Source organism: Oncorhynchus mykiss, chromosome 15 (assembly GCF_057628025.1).
Source record: "Oncorhynchus mykiss isolate SJ-2025 chromosome 15, ASM5762802v1, whole genome shotgun sequence".
Lineage (NCBI taxonomy): Eukaryota > Metazoa > Chordata > Actinopteri > Salmoniformes > Salmonidae > Oncorhynchus > Oncorhynchus mykiss.
The window spans coordinates 61479138-61501740 of record NC_143036.1 but is presented as its reverse complement, the minus strand read 5'-3'; the positions used below and the strand labels follow the sequence as shown (position 1 = coordinate 61501740).

The following is a 22603-nucleotide window of genomic DNA, read 5'->3' as shown; positions in this document are numbered from 1 at the left end:
GTTTGTCTGCAAGGCTGAAGAAAGAGGTATCTCCTTATTAAATGAATTCACAATCTTCCTTTTCAGAGTGAGAGTTGAACCCTTGCCACCAATCTACACAGAGAGCAATTTGACCAGTCAGTCAAACACTCGTGATGTAGTTTCTTTGATTATCCGTAAGCGCTGTTGTACTTCTGTTAAGTGCACTTCCATGAACAAGTGTTGGAACACGTCCAACTACATCAACGATTTTAATTGGCTGATAGGGAATGTCCTACAGGAAACTATCACAGCCACCTGGTGAGGTTAGCATAGTGCAAAATGTGCAAAGTTACTGTATGTAATGGGAACAGCTAATATGTAGCCTTTGATCACTTGCCACTATGTCAGAGATTTTAATTGGCTGATGCTTCAACTTAACCTTGAACTTCAACTTTTTCTAATGTTCACAAGTATGGCCTGTAGTGTTTATGCAGTTTAGCCTGAAAAATAAATAACATATTTTGCCTAAAGATATGTGGTCGTCATTTTATTCAAACACTGTTTGGGTTTTGTGTTTGGAACAGAAATACTTCACACATACAGTAGCCCTGTATGTATTCTGAGTTACTTTATTACAATGGTATACCATAGATATGCCTCAATACCCTGAGAAACAAGAGTTCTTCTTGAGCAAAATACCTAACTAGAACAATATTTACATAGTAATATCAAACGATTAACCTTGGAGTAGGTAAGTGTGCCTCTTATCCATTTACTGGTGATGCGTGAAATGTATTTTCTATATTAACTTGATCTTGTGATTTTCTTGCGCAATACTGACCTTTGTCCCACCAGATGATGAACAATGGGTTAACTCTTTCATTAACCCAACAACTGGTCACAGGATGTGTTTTGTTTTGTGGTTAACCGTTAAGGCTGGGGTTATGTTGCAATGGATACAGTATAAAGAAATACATCATCCAATTCAGATAATCTCATATACATTTGCTTTATAAAAGTAGGGAAAAAAATACACTTTATTTTGTAAATATTCAGATTAAAAGGTTCAAATCAATGCTTCATCAGGAATAGTCCACAAACTGTGTTCTCAGCTTCAGAGTAAACTTCTGTAAGAAACAAGACAAAGAGAAATAACTCAAATAAAGGAGAAGAAAAGGAAAATCATTCTCACCACAATGACAGAGCGGTGACTGAAAACTCACTTTAAAGTCGTGGATGTAGGTGAAGAAGAACAAGATGAAGCTGAAGGCCACGATCCACTCACTCACAGCACTCACCAGATGGAACACATTGTCCTGTAATGACAGGGAGAGTCAGATAGAGACTGATATTGTAACTTATAGATTCTCTGGCCTATGAAGCCTATATGGATCCAGAATGTTGTCCATCTTTGTTGTTTAAGTAAGTGGTCTTCTTGGTAAAGATGTGCTCATACTGTACCTCGTCTTCTGTTTTTCTATGCAGTGTGGTTTGTGTCACAAAGACAGCACAGACAACAGCTGAATGGTAAATGAAGGAGATATTTTCTTTGATAAAACAATGATCATTCATGATTAAAATCGATCAGGGTTACTATTGTTTTCAAGGATACTGGGGAAAACTGCCAGGAAGGCTATGGTTGCCATTCCTGTGCGCACACGACACAAGGCCAAGGAACATCCATAGGGGAAGGCCTTATAGGATATAATGGACTGGAGGATGGTGTACAGAACACCAGAAACGAAGAAGAGTATTGCACCTGCATCATGAACTGCCGTAATCGTTGTTTCCTGGGGTAAAATAACATGCCAGAGAGATCATGTATGGAATATCACACTGTCACTTAATGGTACAAAACCCCTCCATCTTCTCACTAAAGTGGTGACAACCCACTGGGCAAAAACTGGTTGAATCAATGTTGTTTACATATAATTTTAACAAAGAAATTCAATGTGATGATATTGAATAAACATGGAAAACTGATTGGATTTCACCCAACTTTTATCTTAAATCTAATTACATCCTACTGGGCACACACTGGTTGAATCAAAGTTTAATAGGCTAATTGAATTGACGTCTGTGCCGTGACATTTTTTTGTTGAATTGACGTTAATTGACAACTCAGCCAAATGTGAATCAAAATTAGTTGTTGAACTGACGTTTGTGCCTTCGTGGCAACCAACCTGGAAGGTAGCGACAAAACACATCCCCAAACAAGAAAGCATTCCAATCCAGAAAGCAGCCTGGTTCAGTGCTGGGGGCACACCACCCGCCTTCTCATTGAGCTTCTCCACAAACTTGTATCTGGCATACATGGTGGCCATACCTGTAGAGGATTTGGTATGGCACATGGAGTGAATGTTTTCATTAGCACTTTTCACATTTAGACAGTATACGCTCACAGTAGACTATTGTAGGCCTATGTGAAACCTGCTGCAATATTTATTTATTTGCACCTTAAAACAGAGGTAACAAAGAAAGACAAATATAGTGAAGTGAAATGTAATACTCAGTCAAATGCAATATCATATCATTTATCGCAGCCCTGTCTAACCATGCATTTTAGCTTTCATTTTCTAAAAAATGGGAAGTGTGAATAAAGCTCTTGGCACTGTCTCTGACCTGGAAAAACCCATGGAGTTTCTTACAGGAATAGTTCATCCAAATTACAAAATAACAAAATAACCCTGTAAGCAGTCTATGGACAAGCTATGACAGCAAATTATGCTTTGGTTTAGTTTCCCTAGCACGGTTTCCACATGCTAACATTTTAGCATTTGTGGCACAAATCCCATTTAAATCATGGGACCAATATCAACATTTTTTTTGTCCAAATCATCCAAAAGTATCTCAAATTAAGTGTGAAGCTCAACAAAGTCAAATAGATGATTTGAACATGATGCATGAAAAAATGCTAACATCATCCCATGACATTAGCATGTAGAAACATTGCCAGGGAAACTAAACCAAAGCATGGATTGCTGTCATATATGGTTCATTGACTGCTTAAAGGGTAAGGAAACCAAATATATAATTTGGGTGAACTATCCCTTTACACTAAGACAAAACGCTCTTTCATGGTTTTAGTGTCTTTCTGTGCTCACCTGCAAATGCAGTGATGACGGTCATCAAGCCAAAGACACAGCTCTCTGGGGGTTCAGCCCCAGTGTCACTAAAGAAAGAATAGTTCAGGGTTAATGTGTGTATTAATGCCATGTCTGGAAGTAATTTTAAATCATCTGGATTTAATTTAAACAATACATTATATTAAAAATTATTATACACATTAAAGTATAACAGAACAGAAAGTGATACAATTTGTTATTTAATGAAATCCAAAAATGTAATCAAAGCAAAATCATACCACTGGCATAATCTATTAACCAAATAGATAATTGCATTTCAAATGTAAAATCATACCATTTGATGACAAACAAATAATCTACGGAACATATTACTGAATAGAGGGCTTTAATTGTTTGAATAGAGCGCTAATTAGTTAAACCCTTATTGCTTATCTATGCCTATTAATGTTGAGTTTGCATATGTGTTAAATATCTATCTGCTCAATAAATAAGCTGTTTAAATGTCAAGTGAGGTCACACACCGGACATTAAGTAGTTCACAGGCCTCTACGCTGTAGACTACACAGCTGGGAACCAGCCAAGTACAGCGTTCAACTGTGGTGGGGAAAACGAAACTGATTTATTTTTGTTGCAAGAATGCGATATGATTTACGTTAATATCGCCGGTTTTGATGATTAGAAGTAAAGAAACATTATTACCATTACCCACACTGATTTAAATAATAAGAAGTAAATGTTATTATAACGGTTTAATGAAGAACGGCAAGTTCGTGGAAAATAAAAATGCTCAGGCTGCTGATAAATAATTATAATCTTACCTTATATACGGGAAGATAACATCCACATCATGCTCGAACAATGCAATTAGGTAGGAAACAATAAACGTGCTAGATGACATGATTACCAAAGAAATTGGTAAAAAGCATATTCCCTCCATGAACCAAAGCATTTTGTCAGCAATAAGGAAAAGTTACCACGCAGACAGACCGAACTAAGTGCAATTAATAAAGAATAAATACGTTGCAGAATACTGACAGGTAAAATCCCTCTGTCAATATTCCTCAGAGTTGAGATTTGAAGTAGGATTATAATTTGGCTAATCGGCCACCTAAAAAGTGACATCCCTCACTGAAAACTATACCGTAAATTTATATTTTGCAGTCACGTGGTACAGACAGTATTGAATTTCATTCATGTTGAGTGTGGGCTGACTTCGGTACCTCGTCCCATCATTTCCGCATGTAACAGGAACTAAGACGCAAAGCTTTACATAAAATGGCTATACATCCTCTTCTGAACCTAAATGTATTTCTTAATTTCTAATTTCATTGTTTATTATTCATTCTAATCTGTGTTGTAGGCCTGCAGAGGGATGCAACCATTCTACACTGAGTATACAAAACATTAAGGACACCTGCTGTTTCCATGAACATTGACTGACCAGGTGAATCCAGGTGAAAGCTATGATCCCCTATTGATGTCACTTGTTAAATCCACTTCAATAAGTGTATATGATGGGGAGGACACGGGTTAAAGATGGATGTTTTAGCATTTAGACGATTAAGGCATCAATTGTGTTTGGGTGCCATTCAGAGGGTGAATGGACAAGACAAAATATTGTGTCTTTGAACTGGATATGGTAGTAGGTGCCAGGCGCACCAGTTTGAGTCAAGAACTGCAACGCTGCTGGGTGTTTCACACTCAACAGTTTTCCGTGTGTGTCAAGAATGGGCCACCACCCAAAGGACATCCAGCCGACTTGACACAACTGTGGGAAGCAATGGAGTCAAAATGGGCCAACATCCCTGTGGAACGTTTTCATCACCTTGTCAAATCAAATCAAATTGTATTGGTCACATATACATATTTAGCAGATGTTATTATGGGTGTAGCAAAATGCTTGTGTTCCTTGCTCCAACAGTGCAGTAATATCTAACTATACACAACAATACAGACAAATCTACAAGTAAATGAATGGAATTACGACATTTTGAAATATTAGGACGAGCAATGTCGGAGTCCGGAGTGTAGACATTATGGACAGTATGTGGAGAGAATATGTAGTATATCTGAAGAATATGTGGATAGAATAGTATCTGTACAGCACTAGTTGAATAGGATGGCCTTGACTAGAATACAGTATATACAGTACATATGAAATGGGTAGAACAGTATGTAAACGTTATTAAAGTGATTAGTGTTCCATTATTAAAGTGAACAGTATTCTATTATTAAAGTGATTAGTGTTCCATTATTAAAGTGAACAGTGTTCCATTATTAAAGTGAACAGTGTTCCATTATTAAAGTGAACAGTGTTCCATTATTAAAGTGAACAGTATTCCATTATTAAAGTGAACAGCATTCCATTATTAAAGTGACCAGTGTTCCATGTCTATGTACATAGGGCCGCAACCTCTAAGGTGCAGAGTTGAGTAACTGGGTGGTAGCCAGCTAGTTACAGTGACTAAGTTCAGGCCAGGGTACTGGGTGGAGGCCAGCTTGTGATGGTTATTTAACAGTCTGATGGCCTTGAGATAGAAGCTGTGTTTCATTCTCTCAGTCCCAGCTTTGATGCACCTGTACTGAACTCGCTGGATGATAGCGGGGTGAACAGGCCATGTCTTGGGTGGCTGAGGTCCTTAATGATCTTCTTGGCCTTTGTGTTGTTGACATAGAATCAGCAGCATACCCTCCTGCATCCCACAGCTGGCTTGCCTCTGAAGCGAAGAAGGGTTGGTCCTGAATGGGAGACCAGATGCTGCTTGAAGTGGTGTTGGAGGGCCAGTAGGATGCACTCTTTCCTTTGTCTAAAAAATGTTCCAATGCCAGGTGTCCTGGCTCTCTGTGGTCGCTAAATTCTCATCTCTAGCCCTCATACCATCATGGCCACCTAATCAATTTTAATTGGCTCATCCATCCCCCCTCCTCTCCCCTGTATAGGACACACCGCGCTAAATGTAGAGCACAACTCCTCCTAGTCGATAGAGGGCGGTACTGAGTTGTTTTCTTAAAGCAGCACCCGGAACATTTGAGACAAGGCGCACATCACCATAAAGGAAGTGCAATGGTTGGTCATATGTTTTGACAGTTTTTGCTAGTTGTCATGTGACAAAGAAGACGTCGTTCGTTTTGTAGTGTTTATTTTATATTAACATCCGATATGCTCCCGCGTCTTCGGTGAATGACTGAAGAGATATGGATTGCAAAGGAGAACCATGGTGATAATCAATTCAGTACTGAAACTCTTGCAGAGACAGACCTACACCTGTCTGTCCCATCGCTATGGACTGTACCTCTGCTTTGGAGGGATAGTCCTCATGATCACCTCTGCCTTCCAGTTTGGAGAAGTAAGTAGCCTAGTTAGCTAACAAGCTAACCCTTGTCAAACGCAATGATGCAGCAGTTAACTTATCCCTCTCTCTCTCTTTCTCTCTGTGTGTGTAGGTGGTGGTAGAGTGGAGTAGGGATCAGTACCATGTACTGTTTGACTCGTATAGAGACAATGTAGCTGGGAAATCATTCCAGACTCGGTAAGAAACCCTCCCTGCCCAAGTGCTATCCACTACAGGGATAACCAGTGTTTCACTGTCTCAATTCACTATTCCAAATGGTGCTTTCGTCTGTCTACTGATTTGAAATGGATGTGTATCTTCTCTATGGTGTTGTGCCGCTGTAGGCTGTGCCAGCCCATGCCCATAGATGTGGTGTACACCTGGGTGAATGGCACGGACACCGACCTGATGAAGCAGCTACGTGGTGTGAGAGAGCAGCTGGAGGAAGAGCAGAGAACATTGCGGTACTTCACATGGTCACAGAGACTTCAGTTACACGTCCCACACATTAGGCTACACAAATAGTATTACGTGAATGCACGCTGAACATATTTGTTTTGGACGGCGAGAGGGTTACTGTGGTCCACTGAGTGTTCTGAGAGGCGGTCATTAGCACGTTGAGGAAGCGGGTACTTCTTCACATTACATGATTACTGTGATTGAATCATTCCCATTCATCCTGTTGTGAAGACTAGGGGACACCAAATAAGTAGTTAACTAATATTGCCAGTGGGAGATTGTGTTAGCTCAAAGGTCGATTGTCAATCACAATACTAGAACATTCCCCAACAACACATTCCATGCGGTAACTGATCAGTGCGTTGACTTTCTGGACTGTTTCTCACCATAGGGAACGGCTGGGGAAGAATGCAAGTGATCCGACTGAATTGCCAAAGGACAGGTGAGTGACAAGATAGAAACACCTGTACTTTACTGTAGATTTACTGTGGTTTTCATACTGATTCTTTACATATCTAGCTCAATATGGATGCTTCCAAACTCTAAGGGCAGGGAGTTGATGATGCACCATCTTATTGAGACACAAACTGCGGTCGTCTTAGATCAAGGGTTTTGACATTTCCTGTTTCTCGCTCAACTAAGTGTTTGGGAGAGAGGGTCTCAGTGTAGTCGACCAATCTGCAACAACAGTTGGCTTCTGACCACAGACATTAAGGCGTGAGATGCAACCACAGCACAAAGGAAGCCTTGTGCAAGGGGTGCAAATTGCAGCAAGACGGAGCAGGGTTTTTCACAAGCCATAGTGGTTTGGTAGAAGTAGAGACGGTGTCAACAACGCCAATCCTTCATCTTGGTGTTTGGTGACCTTTTTGTGACTGTTTTATCTCCCTCTTTCTCCTTATACGTCTGTGTTTCTGTTTGCAGCGTGAAGCTAGAATGTCTGCTGTCCCATTGTATCATAGCGCCTATGCTAGCCCTGGACCCGGCTCTGCCAGCCAACATCACTCTGAAGGAGCTGCCGTCGCTCTCGCCCTCCTTCTCCGCCGCCAAGCTGCTGCTGCAGGTGGCCAAGCCCCTCCACCCCTCCACCACGGTGTCTGTGGTCGTCTTTCACTCCCAGGCTGATGGTAAAGAGTCATTGATACTAACACTCCTAACTGGCACTCGACACACATGCTATTTCAGTTCACAGTTCTGCTACCCACTCAGTACGAGAACACCAATCATGTCACCACAGCAAAATCTCTGTCTCTTCTCCCCCCTCCCTCCGACAGCGGACAAGGCCTACACAGACGCTCCCCGTGAGGCTCTGAAGCGCTCGGTCTCTAGATGTTACCTGGTGAGTTACCTGACTCTGTATGCTATTAGAAGTTCTGTTGCACCAGGCGCAATCAACACTTCCGAGACCTTTCTGATTCCAGCACAATTATATGATTGAGCATTTACCCCTATTGGATACACTGGTCCTTAAGGATGAATAAGCAAATGGACACACGGTCATGTGGTAACGATAAGCTACTGTGTTGTTGTTCCTCCTGTAGACCACAGATAAGGAAGCACCGGGTCTGGTCCGCATGCAGAGCCTGGCCTACCTCAGTGGCTTCCCAGCATCCTTCAAGGAGACCGAGCAGCTCAGAGTCAAACTGCCATCTGTTGTCACTGGCAAAATCAAACAGGTAAGACTAACCTAGATGGAAAAAGGAAAACAAATGGCATAATCTAGCAGGAAAACACAGTGCTAAGTCAAATACTGTATTATTTTAGACAGGGTGCTGTATCTGTTATTTCACTAGAGGCCAGTGTTTGACATGATACAGTTTTACAGTGTTTTCTTAACCAGGCACAGATATGCCACAATGTATTTTATTTACATTTAATGAGAAATGCAGATTTTTAGGAAAAAATATACAATTCCAGGACAAATGAATATAAAATGTAACTACATTCATATAGCCACTAGATGTCACCCTTGCTGTACCTCAGAATCATGACGTAAAAGATGGGCTAGTCATTGCCGTGCTCCAACCGTTGGTATATCAGACAGGATCAAGACAGAATCTATTGTGTTCAAACTGAACACGGATACGGTCTGTCTGCCATAACCACAGACCTTAAACAATATAATTATACCGGATTAAATAAGTAATAACGCTTCAGCAGACGAGGTCTCCATCTATTTTAAGTTATTATGGTAGTAAAGAGCCCAAGTTTAGTTTGGCCACGGGTTGTCTATCTAATCATTTTCTCTAATCAGAACTGAAATGTTTCGGGAGGGCGAATGCCAGTAACAAGCCAGATTACTCTTGAGATAATCAAAGAAAAGAATCCAGTCATAGTTTACTGTAAAATAAATAACTGTACTGTAGTTCTGTCTCACCGCAGGCATTGAGACAGGCTATTACAAAGCTACACGGAGTGTACAAAACATTAGGAACACCTTCCAAATATTGTGTTGCCCTCAGAACAGCCTATTAGTCAGGGCATGGACTCCACATGGACTCAAGTTGGATGGATGTCCTTTGGGTGGTGGACTATTGTTGATACAAACAGGAAACTGTTGAGCGTGAAACACGCAGCAGCGTTGCATTACTTGACACACTCAAACCGGTGTGCCCGTCACCTGCTACCATACCCTGTTCATAGGCACTTAAATATTTTGTCTTGCCTATTCAATATCTCAATTGTCTCGAGGCTTAAAAATCCTCCTTTAAACTGTCTTCTCCCGTTCATCTACACTACAATAGAAAGTGTCTGTGATCTGCAGACTCCTGACTACAGTGAGCCCTCCTTATCATCCTACTGCCTCTCCTTCTCTTTTCTCTGGCTCGCTTGCTCTCACTCGCTCGCTCGCCCTCTCTCTCTCTCGCTCTCTCTCTCGCCCGAGGGGTGCAGAGAATGCGGAGAGGGGGAGAGAGAATGCAGAGAGACGGGGGAGAGGGAGAAAGAATGCAGAGACACGCTGGGAGGGGAGAGAGAATGTAGAGAGAGATGGCGAGGGGGGAGACATGGGGGAAGGGGGAGAGAATGCAGAGGCGGTGAGGGGGGAGAGAGGCGGCGAGGGGGTGGAGAGACACAGGGAAAGAGGGAGAGAATACAGAGATAGGGGGTGGAGAGCAGAGAGCCGGCGAGGGGGTGGAGAGCAGAGAGACGGCGATGGGGGTGGAGAGCAGAGAGACGGCCAGAGGGGGTGGAGAGCAGATAGACGGCGAGGGGGTTGGAGAGCAGAGAGACGACGAGGGGGGTGGAGAGCAGAGAGACGGCGAGGGGGGGGAGAGCAGAGAGACGGCCAGAGGGGGTGGAGAGCAGAGACGGCCAGAGGGGGTGGAGAGCAGAGAGACGGCCAGAGGGGGTGGAGAGCAGAGAGACGGCCAGAGGGGGTGGAGAGCAGAGAGACGGCCAGAGGGGGTGGAGAACAGAGAGACGGCCAGAGGGGGTGGAGAGCAGAGAGACGGCCAGAGGGGGTGGAGAGCAGAGAGACGGCCAGAGGGGGTGGAGAGCAGAGAGACGGCCAGAGGGGGTGGAGAGCAGAGAGACGGCCAGAGGGGGTGGAGAGCAGATAGACGGCGAGGGGGTGGAGAGCAGAGAGACGGGGGGGGAGAGCAGAGAGACGGCGATGGGGGGGAGAGCAGAGAGACGGCGATGGGGGGGAGAGCAGAGAGACGGCCAGAGGGGGTGGAGAGCAGAGACGGCCAGAGGGGGTGGAGAGCAGAGAGACGGCCAGAGGGGGTGGAGAGCAGAGAGACGGCGATGGGGGGAGAGCAGAGAGACGGCGATTGGGGGGAGAGCAGAGAGACGGCGATGGGGGGGAGAGCAGAGAGACGGCGATGGGGGGGAGAGCAGAGAGACGGCGAGGGGGTGGAGAGCAGAGAGACGGCCAGAGGGGGTGGAGAGCAGAGAGACGGCCAGAGGGGGTGGAGAGCAGAGAGACGGCCAGAGGGGGTGGAGAGCAGAGAGACGGCCAGAGGGGGTGGAGAGCAGAGAGACGGCCAGAGGGGGCGGTGGAGAGCAGAGAGACGGCCAGAGGGGGCAGGGGGGAGCAGAGAGACGGCCAGAGGGGGCAGGGGGGAGCAGAGAGACGGCCAGAGGGGGCAGGGGGGAGCAGAGAGACGGCCAGAAGGCGGGGGGAGCAGAGAGACGGCCAGAAGGCGGGGGGAGCAGAGAGACGTCCTGGGGGGGGAGAGCAGAGAGATGGCCAGAGAGGGGGGGGGAGCAGAGAGACGGGCAGAGAGGGGGGGGGGAGCAGAGAGACGGGCAGGGGGGAGCAGAGAGACGGCCAGAAGGCGGGGGGAGCAGAGAGACGTCCGGGGGGGGGGGCAGAGCAGAGAGACGGCCAGAGGGGGGGGTGGAGAGCAGAGAGACGGCCAGAGGGGGGGGTGGAGAGCAGAGAGACGGCCAGAGGGGGGGTGGAGAGCAGAGAGAAGTCCAGAGGGGGGTGGAGAACAGAGAGAAGGCCAGAGGGGGGGTGGAGAGCAGAGAGACGGCCAGAGAGGGGGGGGGCAGAGAGACGGCCAGAGGGGGGGAGCAGAGAGACGGCCAGAGGTGGGGGTGGAGAGCAGAGAGAAGGCCAGAGGGGGGGTGGAGAGCAGAGGGGGTGGAGAGCAGAGAGACGGCCAGAGAGGGTGGGGGGGGGGGCAGCGGGGCGGCCAGAGAGAGGGAGGGGGGAGCAGAGAGACGGCCAGAGGGGGGTGGAGCAAAGAAACGTCCAGAGGGGGAGAGGTGGAGGGAAGGCGGGGGGTGGGGGAGAATGTAGAGACGGCGGGGGGAAGGGGAGGGAGAGAATGCAGAGACACAGAGGGGGAGAGAGAGCGAGGGGGAGAGTGGGGGGGAGAATGCAGAGACACGTAGGGGGGTGAGAATGCAGAGATGGAGGGGGGGGAGAATGCGGAGACGGAGGGGGGGAGAGAATGCGGAGACGGAGGGGGGGAGAGAATGCGGAGACACGGAGGGGGGGAGAGAATGCGGAGACACGGAGGGGGGAGAGAATGCGGAGACACGGAGGGGGGAGAGAATGCGGAGACACGGAGGGGGGGAGAGAATGCGGAGACACGGAGGGGGGGAGAGAATGCGGAGACACGGAGGGGGGGAGAGAATGCGGAGACACGGAGGGGGGGAGAGAATGCGGAGACACGGAGGGGGGGTAGAATGCGGAGACACGGGGGGGGGGTAGAATGCAGAGACACGGAGGGGGGGAGAATGCGGAGACACGGAGGGGGGGAGAATGCGGAGACGGAGGCGGGGAGAATGCGGAGACGGAGGGGGGGAGAATGCGGAGACGGAGGGGGGGGAGAATGCGGAGACGGAGGGGGGAGAATGCGGAGACGGAGAGGGGGGAGAATGCGGAGACGGAGGGGGGGGGAGAATGCGGAGACGGGGGGGGGGGGAGAATGCGGAGACGGGGGGGGGGGGAGAATACGGAGACGGAGGGGGGGGAGAATGCAGAGACACGGAGGGGGGGGGAGAATGCAGAGACACGGAGGGGGGGGTAGAATGCAGAGACACGGAGGGGGCGGAGAATGCAGAGACACGGAGGGGGCGGAGAATGCAGAGACACGGAGGGGGGAGGGGGGAATGCGGAGACACGGAGGGGGGGAGAATGCAGAGACACGGAGGGGAGGAGAATGCAGAGACACGGAGGGGGGGAGAGAATGAAGAGACACGGAGGGGGGGAGAGAATGCAGAGACACGGAGGGGAGAAGAATGCAGAGACACGGAGGGGGGGAGAGAATGAAGAGACACGGAGGGGGGGAGAGAATGCAGAGACACGGAGGGGAGAAGAATGCAGAGACACGGAGGGGGGGAGAGAATGAAGAGACACGGAGGGGGGGAGAGAATGCAGAGACACGGAGGGGAGAAGAATGCAGAGACACGGAGGGGGGGAGAGAATGCAGAGACACGGAGGGGGGAGAGAATGCGGAGACACGGAGGGGGGAGAATGCGGAGACACGGAGGGGGGGGAGAATGCGGAGACACGGAGGGAGGGAGAATGCGGAGACACGGGGGAGGGAGAATGCGGAGACACGGAGGGAGGGAGAATGCGGAGACACGGAGGACGCGAGAATGCGGAGACACGGAGGGGGCGGAGAATGCGGAGACACGGAGGGGGCGAGAATGCGGAGACACGGAGGGGGGGAGAATGCGGAGACACGGAGGACGCGAGAATGCGGAGACACGGAGGGGGCGGAGAATGCGGAGACACGGAGGGGGCGGAGAATGCGGAGACACGGAGGGGGCGGAGAATGCGGAGACACGGAGGGGGCGGAGAATGCGGAGACACGGAGGGGGCGGAGAATGCGGAGACACGGAGGGGGAAATGCGGAGACACGGAGGGGGAGGGGAATGCAGAGACGGAGGGGAGGAGAATGCAGAGACACGGAGGGGGGGAGAGAATGCAGAGACACGGAGGAGGGGAGAGAATGCAGAGACACGGAGGGGGGGAGAATGCGGATACACGGAGGGAGGGAGAATGCGGAGACACGGAGGGGGGGAGAATGCGGAGACACGGAAGGGGGGAGAATGCGGAGACACGGAGGGGGCGAGAATGCGGAGACACGGAGGGGGCGAGAATGCGGAGACACGGAGGGGGCGAGAATGCGGAGACACGGAGGGGGCGAGAATGCGGAGACACGGAGGAGGCGAGAATGCGGAGACACGGAGGAGGCGAGAATGCGGAGACACGGAGGAGGCGAGAATGCGGAGACACGGAGGAGGCGAGAATGCGGAGACACGGAGGGGGGGAGAATGCGGAGACACGGAGGGTCGAGAATGCGGAGACACGGAGGGGGCGAGAATGCGGAGACACTGAGGGGGCGAGAATGCGGAGACACTGAGGGGGCGAGAATGCGGAGACACGGGGGGGGTTGAATGCGGAGACACGGAGGGGGGGGGGAGAATGCGGAGACACGGAGGGGGGGGAATGCGGAGACACGGAGGGGGGGGGAATGCGGAGACACGGAGGGGGGGGAGAATTCGGAGACACGGGGGGGGGAGAGTGCGGAGACACGGAGGAGGGGGGGAGAGTGCGGAGACACGGAGGGGGGGGGGGAGTGCGGAGACACGGAGGAGGGGGCGGAGACACGGAGGAGGGTGGGAGAATGCGGAGACTCGGAGGAGGGGGGGAGAATGCGGAGACTCGGAGGAGGGGGGGAGAATGCGGAGACACGGAGGAGGAGGGGAGAATGCGGAGACACGGAGGAGGAGGGGAGAATGCGGAGACACGGAGGAGGAAGGGAGAATGAGTAGACATGGAGGGGTTGGGGGGGAATTTAGACAGAGAGAGACACGGCGGGTGAGGGAGAGAGAGAGACGCACGACGGGAGAGGGATAGAATGCAGAGAGACACGGCAGGGAGGGAGAATGCGGAGACACGGAGGGGGGGAGAATGCGGAGACACGGAGGGGGGGAGAATGCGGAGACACGGAGGGGGCGAGAATGCGGAGACACGGAGGGGGGGAGAATGCGGAGACACGGAGGACGCGAGAATGCGGAGACACGGAGGGGGCGGAGAATGCGGAGACACGGAGGGGGCGGAGAATGCGGAGACACGGAGGGGGCGGAGAATGCGGAGACACGGAGGGGGTGGAGAATGCAGAGACACGGAGGGGGAAATGCGGAGACACGGAGGGGGAGGGGAATGCAGAGACGGAGGGGAGGAGAATGCAGAGACACGGAGGGGGGGAGAGAATGCAGAGACACGGAGGGGGGGAGAGAATGCAGAGACACGGAGGGGGGGAGAATGCGGAGACACGGAGGGAGGGAGAATGCGGAGACACGGAGGGGGGGAGAATGCGGAGACACGGAAGGGGGGAGAATGCGGAGACACGGAGGGGACGAGAATGCGGAGACACGGAGGGGGCGAGAATGCGGAGACACGGAGGGGGCGAGAATGCGGAGACACGGAGGAGGCGAGAATGCGGAGACACGGAGGAGGCGAGAATGCGGAGACACGGAGGAGGCGAGAATGCGGAGACACGGAGGAGGCGAGAATGCGGAGACACGGAGGGGGGGAGAATGCGGAGACACGGAGGGTCGAGAATGCGGAGACACGGAGGGGGCGAGAATGCGGAGACACTGAGGGGGCGAGAATGCGGAGACACGGGGGGGGGGTTGAATGCGGAGACACGGAGGGGGGGGGAGAATGCGGAGACACGGGGGGGGGGGAATGCGGAGACACGGAGGGGGGGGAGAATTCGGAGACACGGGGGGGGGAGAGTGCGGAGACACGGAGGAGGGGGGGAGAGTGCGGAGACACGGAGGAGGGGGGAGAGTGCGGAGACACGGAGGGGGGGGAGAGTGCGGAGACACGGAGGAGGGGGCGGAGACACGGAGGAGGGTGGGAGAATGCGGAGACTCGGAGGAGGGGGGGAGAATGTGGAGACTCGGAGGAGGGGGGGAGAATGCGGAGACACGGAGGAGGAGGGGAGAATGCGGAGACACGGAGGAGGAGGGGAGAATGCGGAGACTCGGAGGAGGGGGGGAGAATGCGGAGACACGGAGGAGGAGGGGAGAATGCGGAGACACGGAGGAGGAGGGGAGAATGCGGAGACACGGAGGAGGAAGGGAGAATGAGTAGACATGGAGGGGTTGGGGGGGAATTTAGACAGAGAGAGACACGGCGGGTGAGGGAGAGAGAGAGACGCACGACGGGAGAGGGATAGAATGCAGAGAGACACGGCAGGGGAGAGAGACAGAGAGGGGGGGGAGAGGCCCCACAACCCCCATCTGCTCACACTGTCGCCTAGAAAATAATGCCCTCTGTTTGTGTGTTCCTCTAACTGACATGTTGTTATTAATGTATAGCTAACTTGTATAGGATAGCCTATTGTTTATGTACTCGAGGTTAGAATGTGCAGCTAGTGTGTATGGAGAGAATATACTAAAATAGTAAATCAATAGAAGCAGTAAAGTATAACGACATTTAAAGCCATGATAGTCACACAGTCATACTATTTTGTTTTATGTGTATCGTTTTTAGGTATTTCAGATTTGTATTGAACAGACAGTACGAGATAATGACCGTGGGGAAAGATGGAGAGAGATTGTATCAAAGGGAACTAGGCTGCTGATATTGAAGACGTGCGCCAGAAGCTGCCACAATATCGCTGGACGAGCCACCCCACGGGGAATTCATAGATTCCACCAAGACGCATCATTTCCCCGTTCACCTCACTGGCCTTCATCATATGACTGGAATGACCCCTGGTTATATTGTAGACCAGCATTTCCCAACTGGTGGCCCGCAAAATATTATATATATTTTTATTTATTTATTGTTGGACAGAAAATACTGTTAAAACAGCAGGAAATGAACTCCTTGTGATTTTAATTTGGGGAAACCTGTTCCCAAGCAGTCCCACTCTTAATAGAGACACGTGATCGTATACAAACGTAGGCAAGGTTTATAATAATGTTTTAGTCAAATATTGCATCTGTTTGGGCTTCTTGCGATCAACTTGCAGTCTACAAATGATTTGTCACTGTTCCGGGCCGCTAGCCATCCTCTCGAACAAAATCAGCTGAATCTAGTTGATGATCCCTGCTGAGTTTGAGACGTGGAGGGATGATGGATCGACGATCGTATGACGTTATCAAGCCTGACTCATTTTAGTTGTGCTAAAATATTTACTGGACTCTGGTTTGTGTTAGACTCGTGATACACGCAAGATTTGGTTTGGGCTACCCAGGTTAGGTATATTTAGGCTTCAGTTTTTTGCTTCCGGAGCATGTGGTTCAAGGTTTTACTGTATTTGTGGTTTGTATGTATACACATCTTTGTCTCAACTGACTAATGACGTTTTTAAAAGTAATGAAGTAGTTTAAATGTCAGGAGTAGGAACAGCAGCTGATGTTTGGATCCTCCGGTCACTATTGACATTGGCTCATGATAACAGGTATGACGAGACCTTAAATACTTCAACTAAACGCCTGCGTCTTTTGACGGGCTGCTGACAGGCAGATGTGGACAAGAATGTTGATACTGCCAATGCCTTTCCTAGTAAAGCTATATAAAGCCATGTTTACTATTGTCTTTGTGTTACTGTGACATGGAGGTGTGTGTGTTCGTGCACTTGTACAGACACATGGAGCTGTGTGTTAACAGATCCTATAAAAGGGGCTAATAAAAATGGAAGTGTGATCTCCAGTTGGCTGTCCTTGCCTCATCTTCGGGATTTATATAACAACAGGAGCAGAGAAAAAAACGCGAAGGCTGAGAGGGAGATCAGCAGCAGTAAGGTGTTTGGGTTCTGGCTCAGTGGTTTGTGGGTTGTCTGGAAGGCTAGGGACTAAGGAGATGAGGGAGTCGGGACAGATGGTTATGAGAGGCAATGACTGAGATGAGACACGCACACAACGACTGAGATGAGACACGCACACAACGACTGAGATGCAAGGATCCCATGCAAGGATACCGAGCCATGCTTTCCATTCCAACCATGAGATCAATACCAGCTCCCCCACACAGAAATTACATCACAGAATTTTCCAAGAGCCCGCCCCACTCTTTCCTTCCTTTGAACCCTGCCTCACTCACTCACGTTCCCATATCCCCAGTGGCATGAATGTGGGGTATTCTTTCTTGAAGGGTACAGTAGTTGTGGTTGGTGGTGACGATTCCTCTGCTTTGATGTGGTCCATCCTTTAAACTGGCCACGGGTCAGAGGTTATAGGTCAACAAAGCAATTTGATTTTGATGAACCCAGCTCACGTTCAGCCTAGTAGTCTGTGTATGCACCCGTCATGTGGTGGCTCTGTCATCTCTGTCACACGGAATTCTTCCCTGGGACAGGAGCGGTAACCAAAGTCACAATAATGGATTTTAGGCCCAGCGCCATATAACCTTTGACATGGCCACTACGTCTAAAGTGGTTCATAAAAATATATCTGTTTTGTTGTGTCCTTGGCTCCTAATAAATGCTGTGATATTTGAGTTGTTTTCTCATGGCTATGCTGAGTAGCATCTGCTGTCTCTGGTGCCACACTGACATGTTTGTGTTTCTGTCTCGCTCTTTCCCATAGTTCCAGCTGTATACGGAGGCCAGTATCGCCCTGCTCCATCTGAACAGCCCTCAGGACTTTACTGACCTGACCCAGCAGGCCAAAAAGAACCTGACCCTGGACGGGAAAGAGCTGACCATCAGCGCTGCGTATCTTTTCTGGGACCTGACTGCCATCACACAGGTAGGACCTCACTCTGCCTCTGTCCCGTCACCCACTATCTATCAGGGAAGATCAACGGTGTATGTTCAGGATAAAGAGACGCGAGTTAGCGCTCCTAATGCAGTTCCACTGTCCATTCATGGTGTAGTAAGTATCAGTGAGTGGAACTAAGCTGCTGGACTGAGAACTTCCATTGTTCTCTACCTATATGACCGTGAGGATAAAATACAATGACATGTAGTGCAAACATTTTAGATTTGTCTCTTTTCAGAGCACGGTGAAAGCATGTCTCAGACCCCTCTGCTCTGCTCTCTGCCCCCACTAGTCCAAGCAGGACGAGGACGTCTCGGCCAGTCGATTCGAGGACAACGAGGAGCTGCGTTATTCGCTGCGCTCGGTGGAGAGACACGCCCCCTGGGTGCGGCACATCTTCATCGTGACCAATGGGCAGATCCCCTCCTGGCTGAACCTGGACAACCCCCGCGTCACCGTGGTAACACACCAGGTACACCTGAGACCTACAGTACTACTCTCACATGATTGTTGACAATAACAGAAAATAAGGTATGTTGTGACCGGAGCAGGAAGAATTCTGGGCCTTTAGTTAAGAAAAAAAATCCAAGTTGCCATATGATTGTCTCTCCTGTGTAGGATGTCTTCCAGAACCACACCCACCTACCCACCTTCAGTTCCCCTGCCATTGAGACCCACATTCACCGAATCCCAGGCCTGTCTCAGAAGTTCATCTACCTCAACGACGACGTCATGTTCGGGAAGGACGTGTGGCCTGACGACTTCTTCAGTCACTCCAAAGGACAGAAGGTCCGGGTCTAGACTGAAATTCAAGTGTTACTAGATCCATGGTCTGGAATTTAGCTCACTAGCTAAAGTTTGTGCTAATGTAGACTCTTTATCATTTCATATAAATATAACATGCAGTTGAAGTCGGAAGTTTACACCGTAGCCAAATACATTTAAACTCAGTTTTTCACAATTCCTGACATTCAATCCTAGTAAAACATTCCCTGTCTTAGGTCAGTTAGAATCACCACTTTATTTTAAGAATGTGAAATGTCAGAATAATAGTAGAGATAATTATTTATTTCAGCTTTTAATACTTTCAGCACATTCCCAGTGGGTCAGAAGTTTACATACACTCAATTAGTATTTGGTAGCATTGCTTATAAATTGTTGAACTTGGGTCAAACGTTCCGGGTAGCCTTCCACAAGCAATAGGTTGGGTGAATTTTGGCCCATTCCTCCTGACAGAGCTGGTGTAACTGAGTCAGGTTTGTAGGCCTCCTTGCTCGCACATGCTTTGTCAGTTCTGACCACAAATGTTCTATGGGATTGAGGTCAGGGCTTTGTGATGGCCACTCCAATACCTTGACTTTGTTGTCCTTAAGTCATTTTGCCACAACTTTGGAAGTATGCTTGGGTTCGTTGTCCATTTGGAAGACCCATTTGCGACCAAGCTTTAACTTCCTGACTGATGTCTTGAGATGTTGCTTCAATATATCCACATAATTTCCCTACCTCATGATGCCATCTATTTTGTGAAGTGCACCAGTCCTTCCTATAGCAAAGCACCCCCACAATGCTGCCACCCCGTGCTTTACGGTTGGGATGGTGTTCTTCGGCTTGTAAGCCTCCCCCTTTTTCCTCCAAACATAACGATGGTCATTATGGCCAAACAGTTTCATTTTTGTTTCATCAGACCAGAGGACATTTCTCCAAATAGTACGATCAGTTGCAAACTGTAGTCTGGCTTTTTTTATGGCGGTTTTGGAGCAGTGGCTTCTACCTTGCTGAGCGGCCTTTCAGGTAATGTCGATATAGGACTCATTTTACTGTGGATATAGATACTTTTGTACCTGTTTCCTCCAGCATCTTCACAAGGTCCTTTGCTGTTGTTCTGGGATTGATTTGCACTTTTCGCACCAAAGTACGTTCATCTCTAGGAGACAGAAGACGTCTCCACAGGTACACCTCCAATTGATTCAAATGATGATTCAAACAATTAGCCTATCAGCAGCTTCTAAAGCCATGACATCATTTTCTGGAATTTTCCAAGCTGTTTAAAGGCTCAGTCAACTTAGTGTATGTAAACTTCTGACCCACTGGAATTGTGATACAGTGAATTATAAGTGAAAGAATCTGTCTGTAAACAATTGTTGGAAAAATGACTTGTGTCATGCACAAAGTAGATGGCCTGACCGACTTCCCAAAGCTATAGTTTGTTAACAAGAAATGTGTGGAGTGGTTGAAAAACAAGTTTTAATGACTCCAACCAAAGTGTATGTAAACTTCCGACTTCAACTGTTATTTTGTATATTGTAATATTGTCTTAACATCCCTCCTGTACCTCGCCTGTCCTCTCTCCCTACAGGTGTACCTCACGTGGCCGGTCCCTAACTGTGCTGAAGGTTGTCCTGGCTCCTGGATCAAAGATGGCTATTGTGACAAGGCCTGCAACAACTCCGCCTGTGACTGGGATGGTGGCGACTGCCTGGGTGACAATCTCTCCTTTATCCCTCCCTGTACCAGTCTGCCTCTTCTCCTTCTTCCCTTCTCTTCTCCGTCACAACTCGTCCTTCACTGAGCTTGATATTCTTCCTGTTCTCCATCCCACCACACAGGAGCTGGGGGCAGCCGGTTTGGGACCGGTGTGGGCGGAGTGGGTAATCAGCCCTGGCAGTTTGCAGGAGGTCTAGGTGGCATCGGGGGCGTGTCCAGCTGTAACCAAGGCTGTGCCAACTCCTGGCTGGCAGACAAGTTCTGCGACCAGGCCTGCAACGTGCTCTCCTGTGGCTTCGACGTGGGCGACTGTGGACAAGGTGAGTGTGATCTGAAGTAGGGCCAGGAGTTTTTCTTAATCACCTGACCTGGAAAAGCTTTATTTATAGCTAAAATATTGATAACTAACCCAAGATATGTGATGTGCAGTTTACAATGGGAGCAAATGACCACAGTGGGCAGAACAAGCAAAGAGGTGGGCAGTGCCAAGCACGAGCTAGCCAGATCCTATTTGCGCCTTGTAACATGTATTTACATATTTTACGTGAGGGAACGCCTACTCTGTGAAGTGTGCATGTACAATAACTCAATTCGCCCTTGAGCTCCTTTTAAACAACGTAATTATTTTTGAAACTTTGGCACAGGTTCAAGTCTCCAAATCTTACTGCAATTTGTTCGTAACAGATTCTACTTTTGTGAAGAGAAGACTGAGAATGTTTCATTGATGAGAAAATGCGCAGAATGTCGGCCAAGTGTGTTTCCTGGTCTGGTCACATTAGCTCATCCAGTGAGGTGGAAGAGCAGTGATAATCGTGTGTGTGTGTGTGTGTGTGTGTTGTAGATCACTTTAACCAGCTCTACAGTGTCACCCTGCTGAAGAACAGGACCCTGTACACCCTACCGGTGGGTGAGACCAGGCCGTACTTCAGCTTTGCAGGCGTGGCTCGCCGGGTGACCGAGGCCCAGGTCAGCGACAACCCGGCCGTGCGCCATACCTCGGTGGCCAACAAGTGGAAGACGGTCCACCTGCTCCTCCACTCGGGCCACAATGCCTCGCTGGTCCACTACAACCTCACTGTCCAAGGGGATGACGACAAGGAGTTCTCCCTGACCTTCAGCGTGGCTGTGGACACACGCCAGCTCCCCCAGCCCAACGTGTCCGTGTCCGACCCACTCCACAAAGATGGAGCCAAAGAGGCCAAGCCCACCACCGCCACCGCAGAGCCTGAGGTCCCTTTCGAGGATGTCCCTCTGGAGAAACAAGGTCCCCGAGTCCTGAAGAGGTCACCTGTGGAAAATGAGGTGATCGTGGAGGTGCCTGCGCTGAACGTGTCCCTGCTACCGGTGGCCTTGCAGAGTGAGCTTCAGAGGCTGCAAGGAAAGCTCCTGGTGGGTGACATCACTATGAAGGGTTATAACCTCACCAAGGCTATACTGCTGGGGCCGTACAAAGCTCTGGCCAATCGGGGCCCCAGGTTAACACCAGCTGACCAGATCAAACCCCAGGACAAGCCTTTTAAAGACCTAGTAGGACATGTGGTGAGGAGAGAGGTAGACGCACCACAGCTAGTGGAGGCTAACCCAGAAGAACAACACACTCCAGAAAGAAACGGAGCAGAGAAGACCAAAGAGCCAGAGGGAACCGAGGCACCAGAAGAGGTGCCCAAGTCGAGCATCGTTGGTGAGAAAGAGAAACAGAAAGCACAAAAGACTCCAGCAACCCCCATCCCAGTTCTAGTGGATGGGGAGTTTCCGAAAGCCGCTAAAGCCCAGGACACCACCCCCACAGAGAAACCTCCACCGTCCTCCAAGCTGCTGAGCACCCTGGTGGGCAGCATGTCCAAAGCCAGGGGATCAGAGGACCAATCACAGCAGCAGCGGGCAGGGGCCGAGAAGGGACCAGAGGAAGGAGCAGAGGGAGCCCGGGGGGTTCCTTTGGGCAGGAAGCTGCAGCACTACATCTCCTCAGATAGAGGCTTCCTGCCCTGGGAGAGACGGAAGTACTTCCAGGACCTGCTGGAGGTGAGCTGGGGTTGGGTTGTAATAATGTTACAAGGTCAGTCAGGAAGAATCCTGGCTCTTGAGATGAAGAAC

The 22603-nt window shown here is 49.5% G+C and overlaps 2 protein-coding genes across 2 annotated transcripts in view; one reads left to right on the top strand and one right to left on the bottom strand.

Annotated features, from left to right (window-relative positions):
* Nucleotides 1–975: 975 nt before the first annotated feature.
* LOC100135998 (VHSV-induced protein-6) lies at nt 976–4191 on the bottom strand. The gene is given in 7 exon segments (NM_001124335.1): nt 976–1088; nt 1185–1277; nt 1423–1481; nt 1574–1751; nt 2145–2287; nt 3066–3133; nt 3866–4191. Coding segments are annotated over 7 exon segments (717 nt in total). The 5' UTR covers nt 3997–4191; the 3' UTR covers nt 976–1043.
* A 1820-nt stretch (nt 4192–6011) lies between these two features.
* gnptab (N-acetylglucosamine-1-phosphate transferase subunits alpha and beta) overlaps nt 6012–22603 on the top strand; it is a 24783-nt gene continuing 8191 nt past the window's right edge. Inside the window, exons 1-13 of the mRNA XM_021563801.3 lie at nt 6012–6394; nt 6492–6577; nt 6724–6843; nt 7230–7280; nt 7763–7965; nt 8113–8177; nt 8380–8514; nt 17852–18013; nt 18318–18497; nt 18644–18814; nt 20382–20505; nt 20632–20829; nt 21351–22531. Of these exons, the coding sequence (XP_021419476.3) occupies nt 6263–6394; nt 6492–6577; nt 6724–6843; nt 7230–7280; nt 7763–7965; nt 8113–8177; nt 8380–8514; nt 17852–18013; nt 18318–18497; nt 18644–18814; nt 20382–20505; nt 20632–20829; nt 21351–22531 (2808 nt within the window). The 5' untranslated portion in view covers nt 6012–6262. The remainder of the gene's footprint in view (nt 6395–6491; nt 6578–6723; nt 6844–7229; nt 7281–7762; nt 7966–8112; nt 8178–8379; nt 8515–17851; nt 18014–18317; nt 18498–18643; nt 18815–20381; nt 20506–20631; nt 20830–21350; nt 22532–22603) is intronic.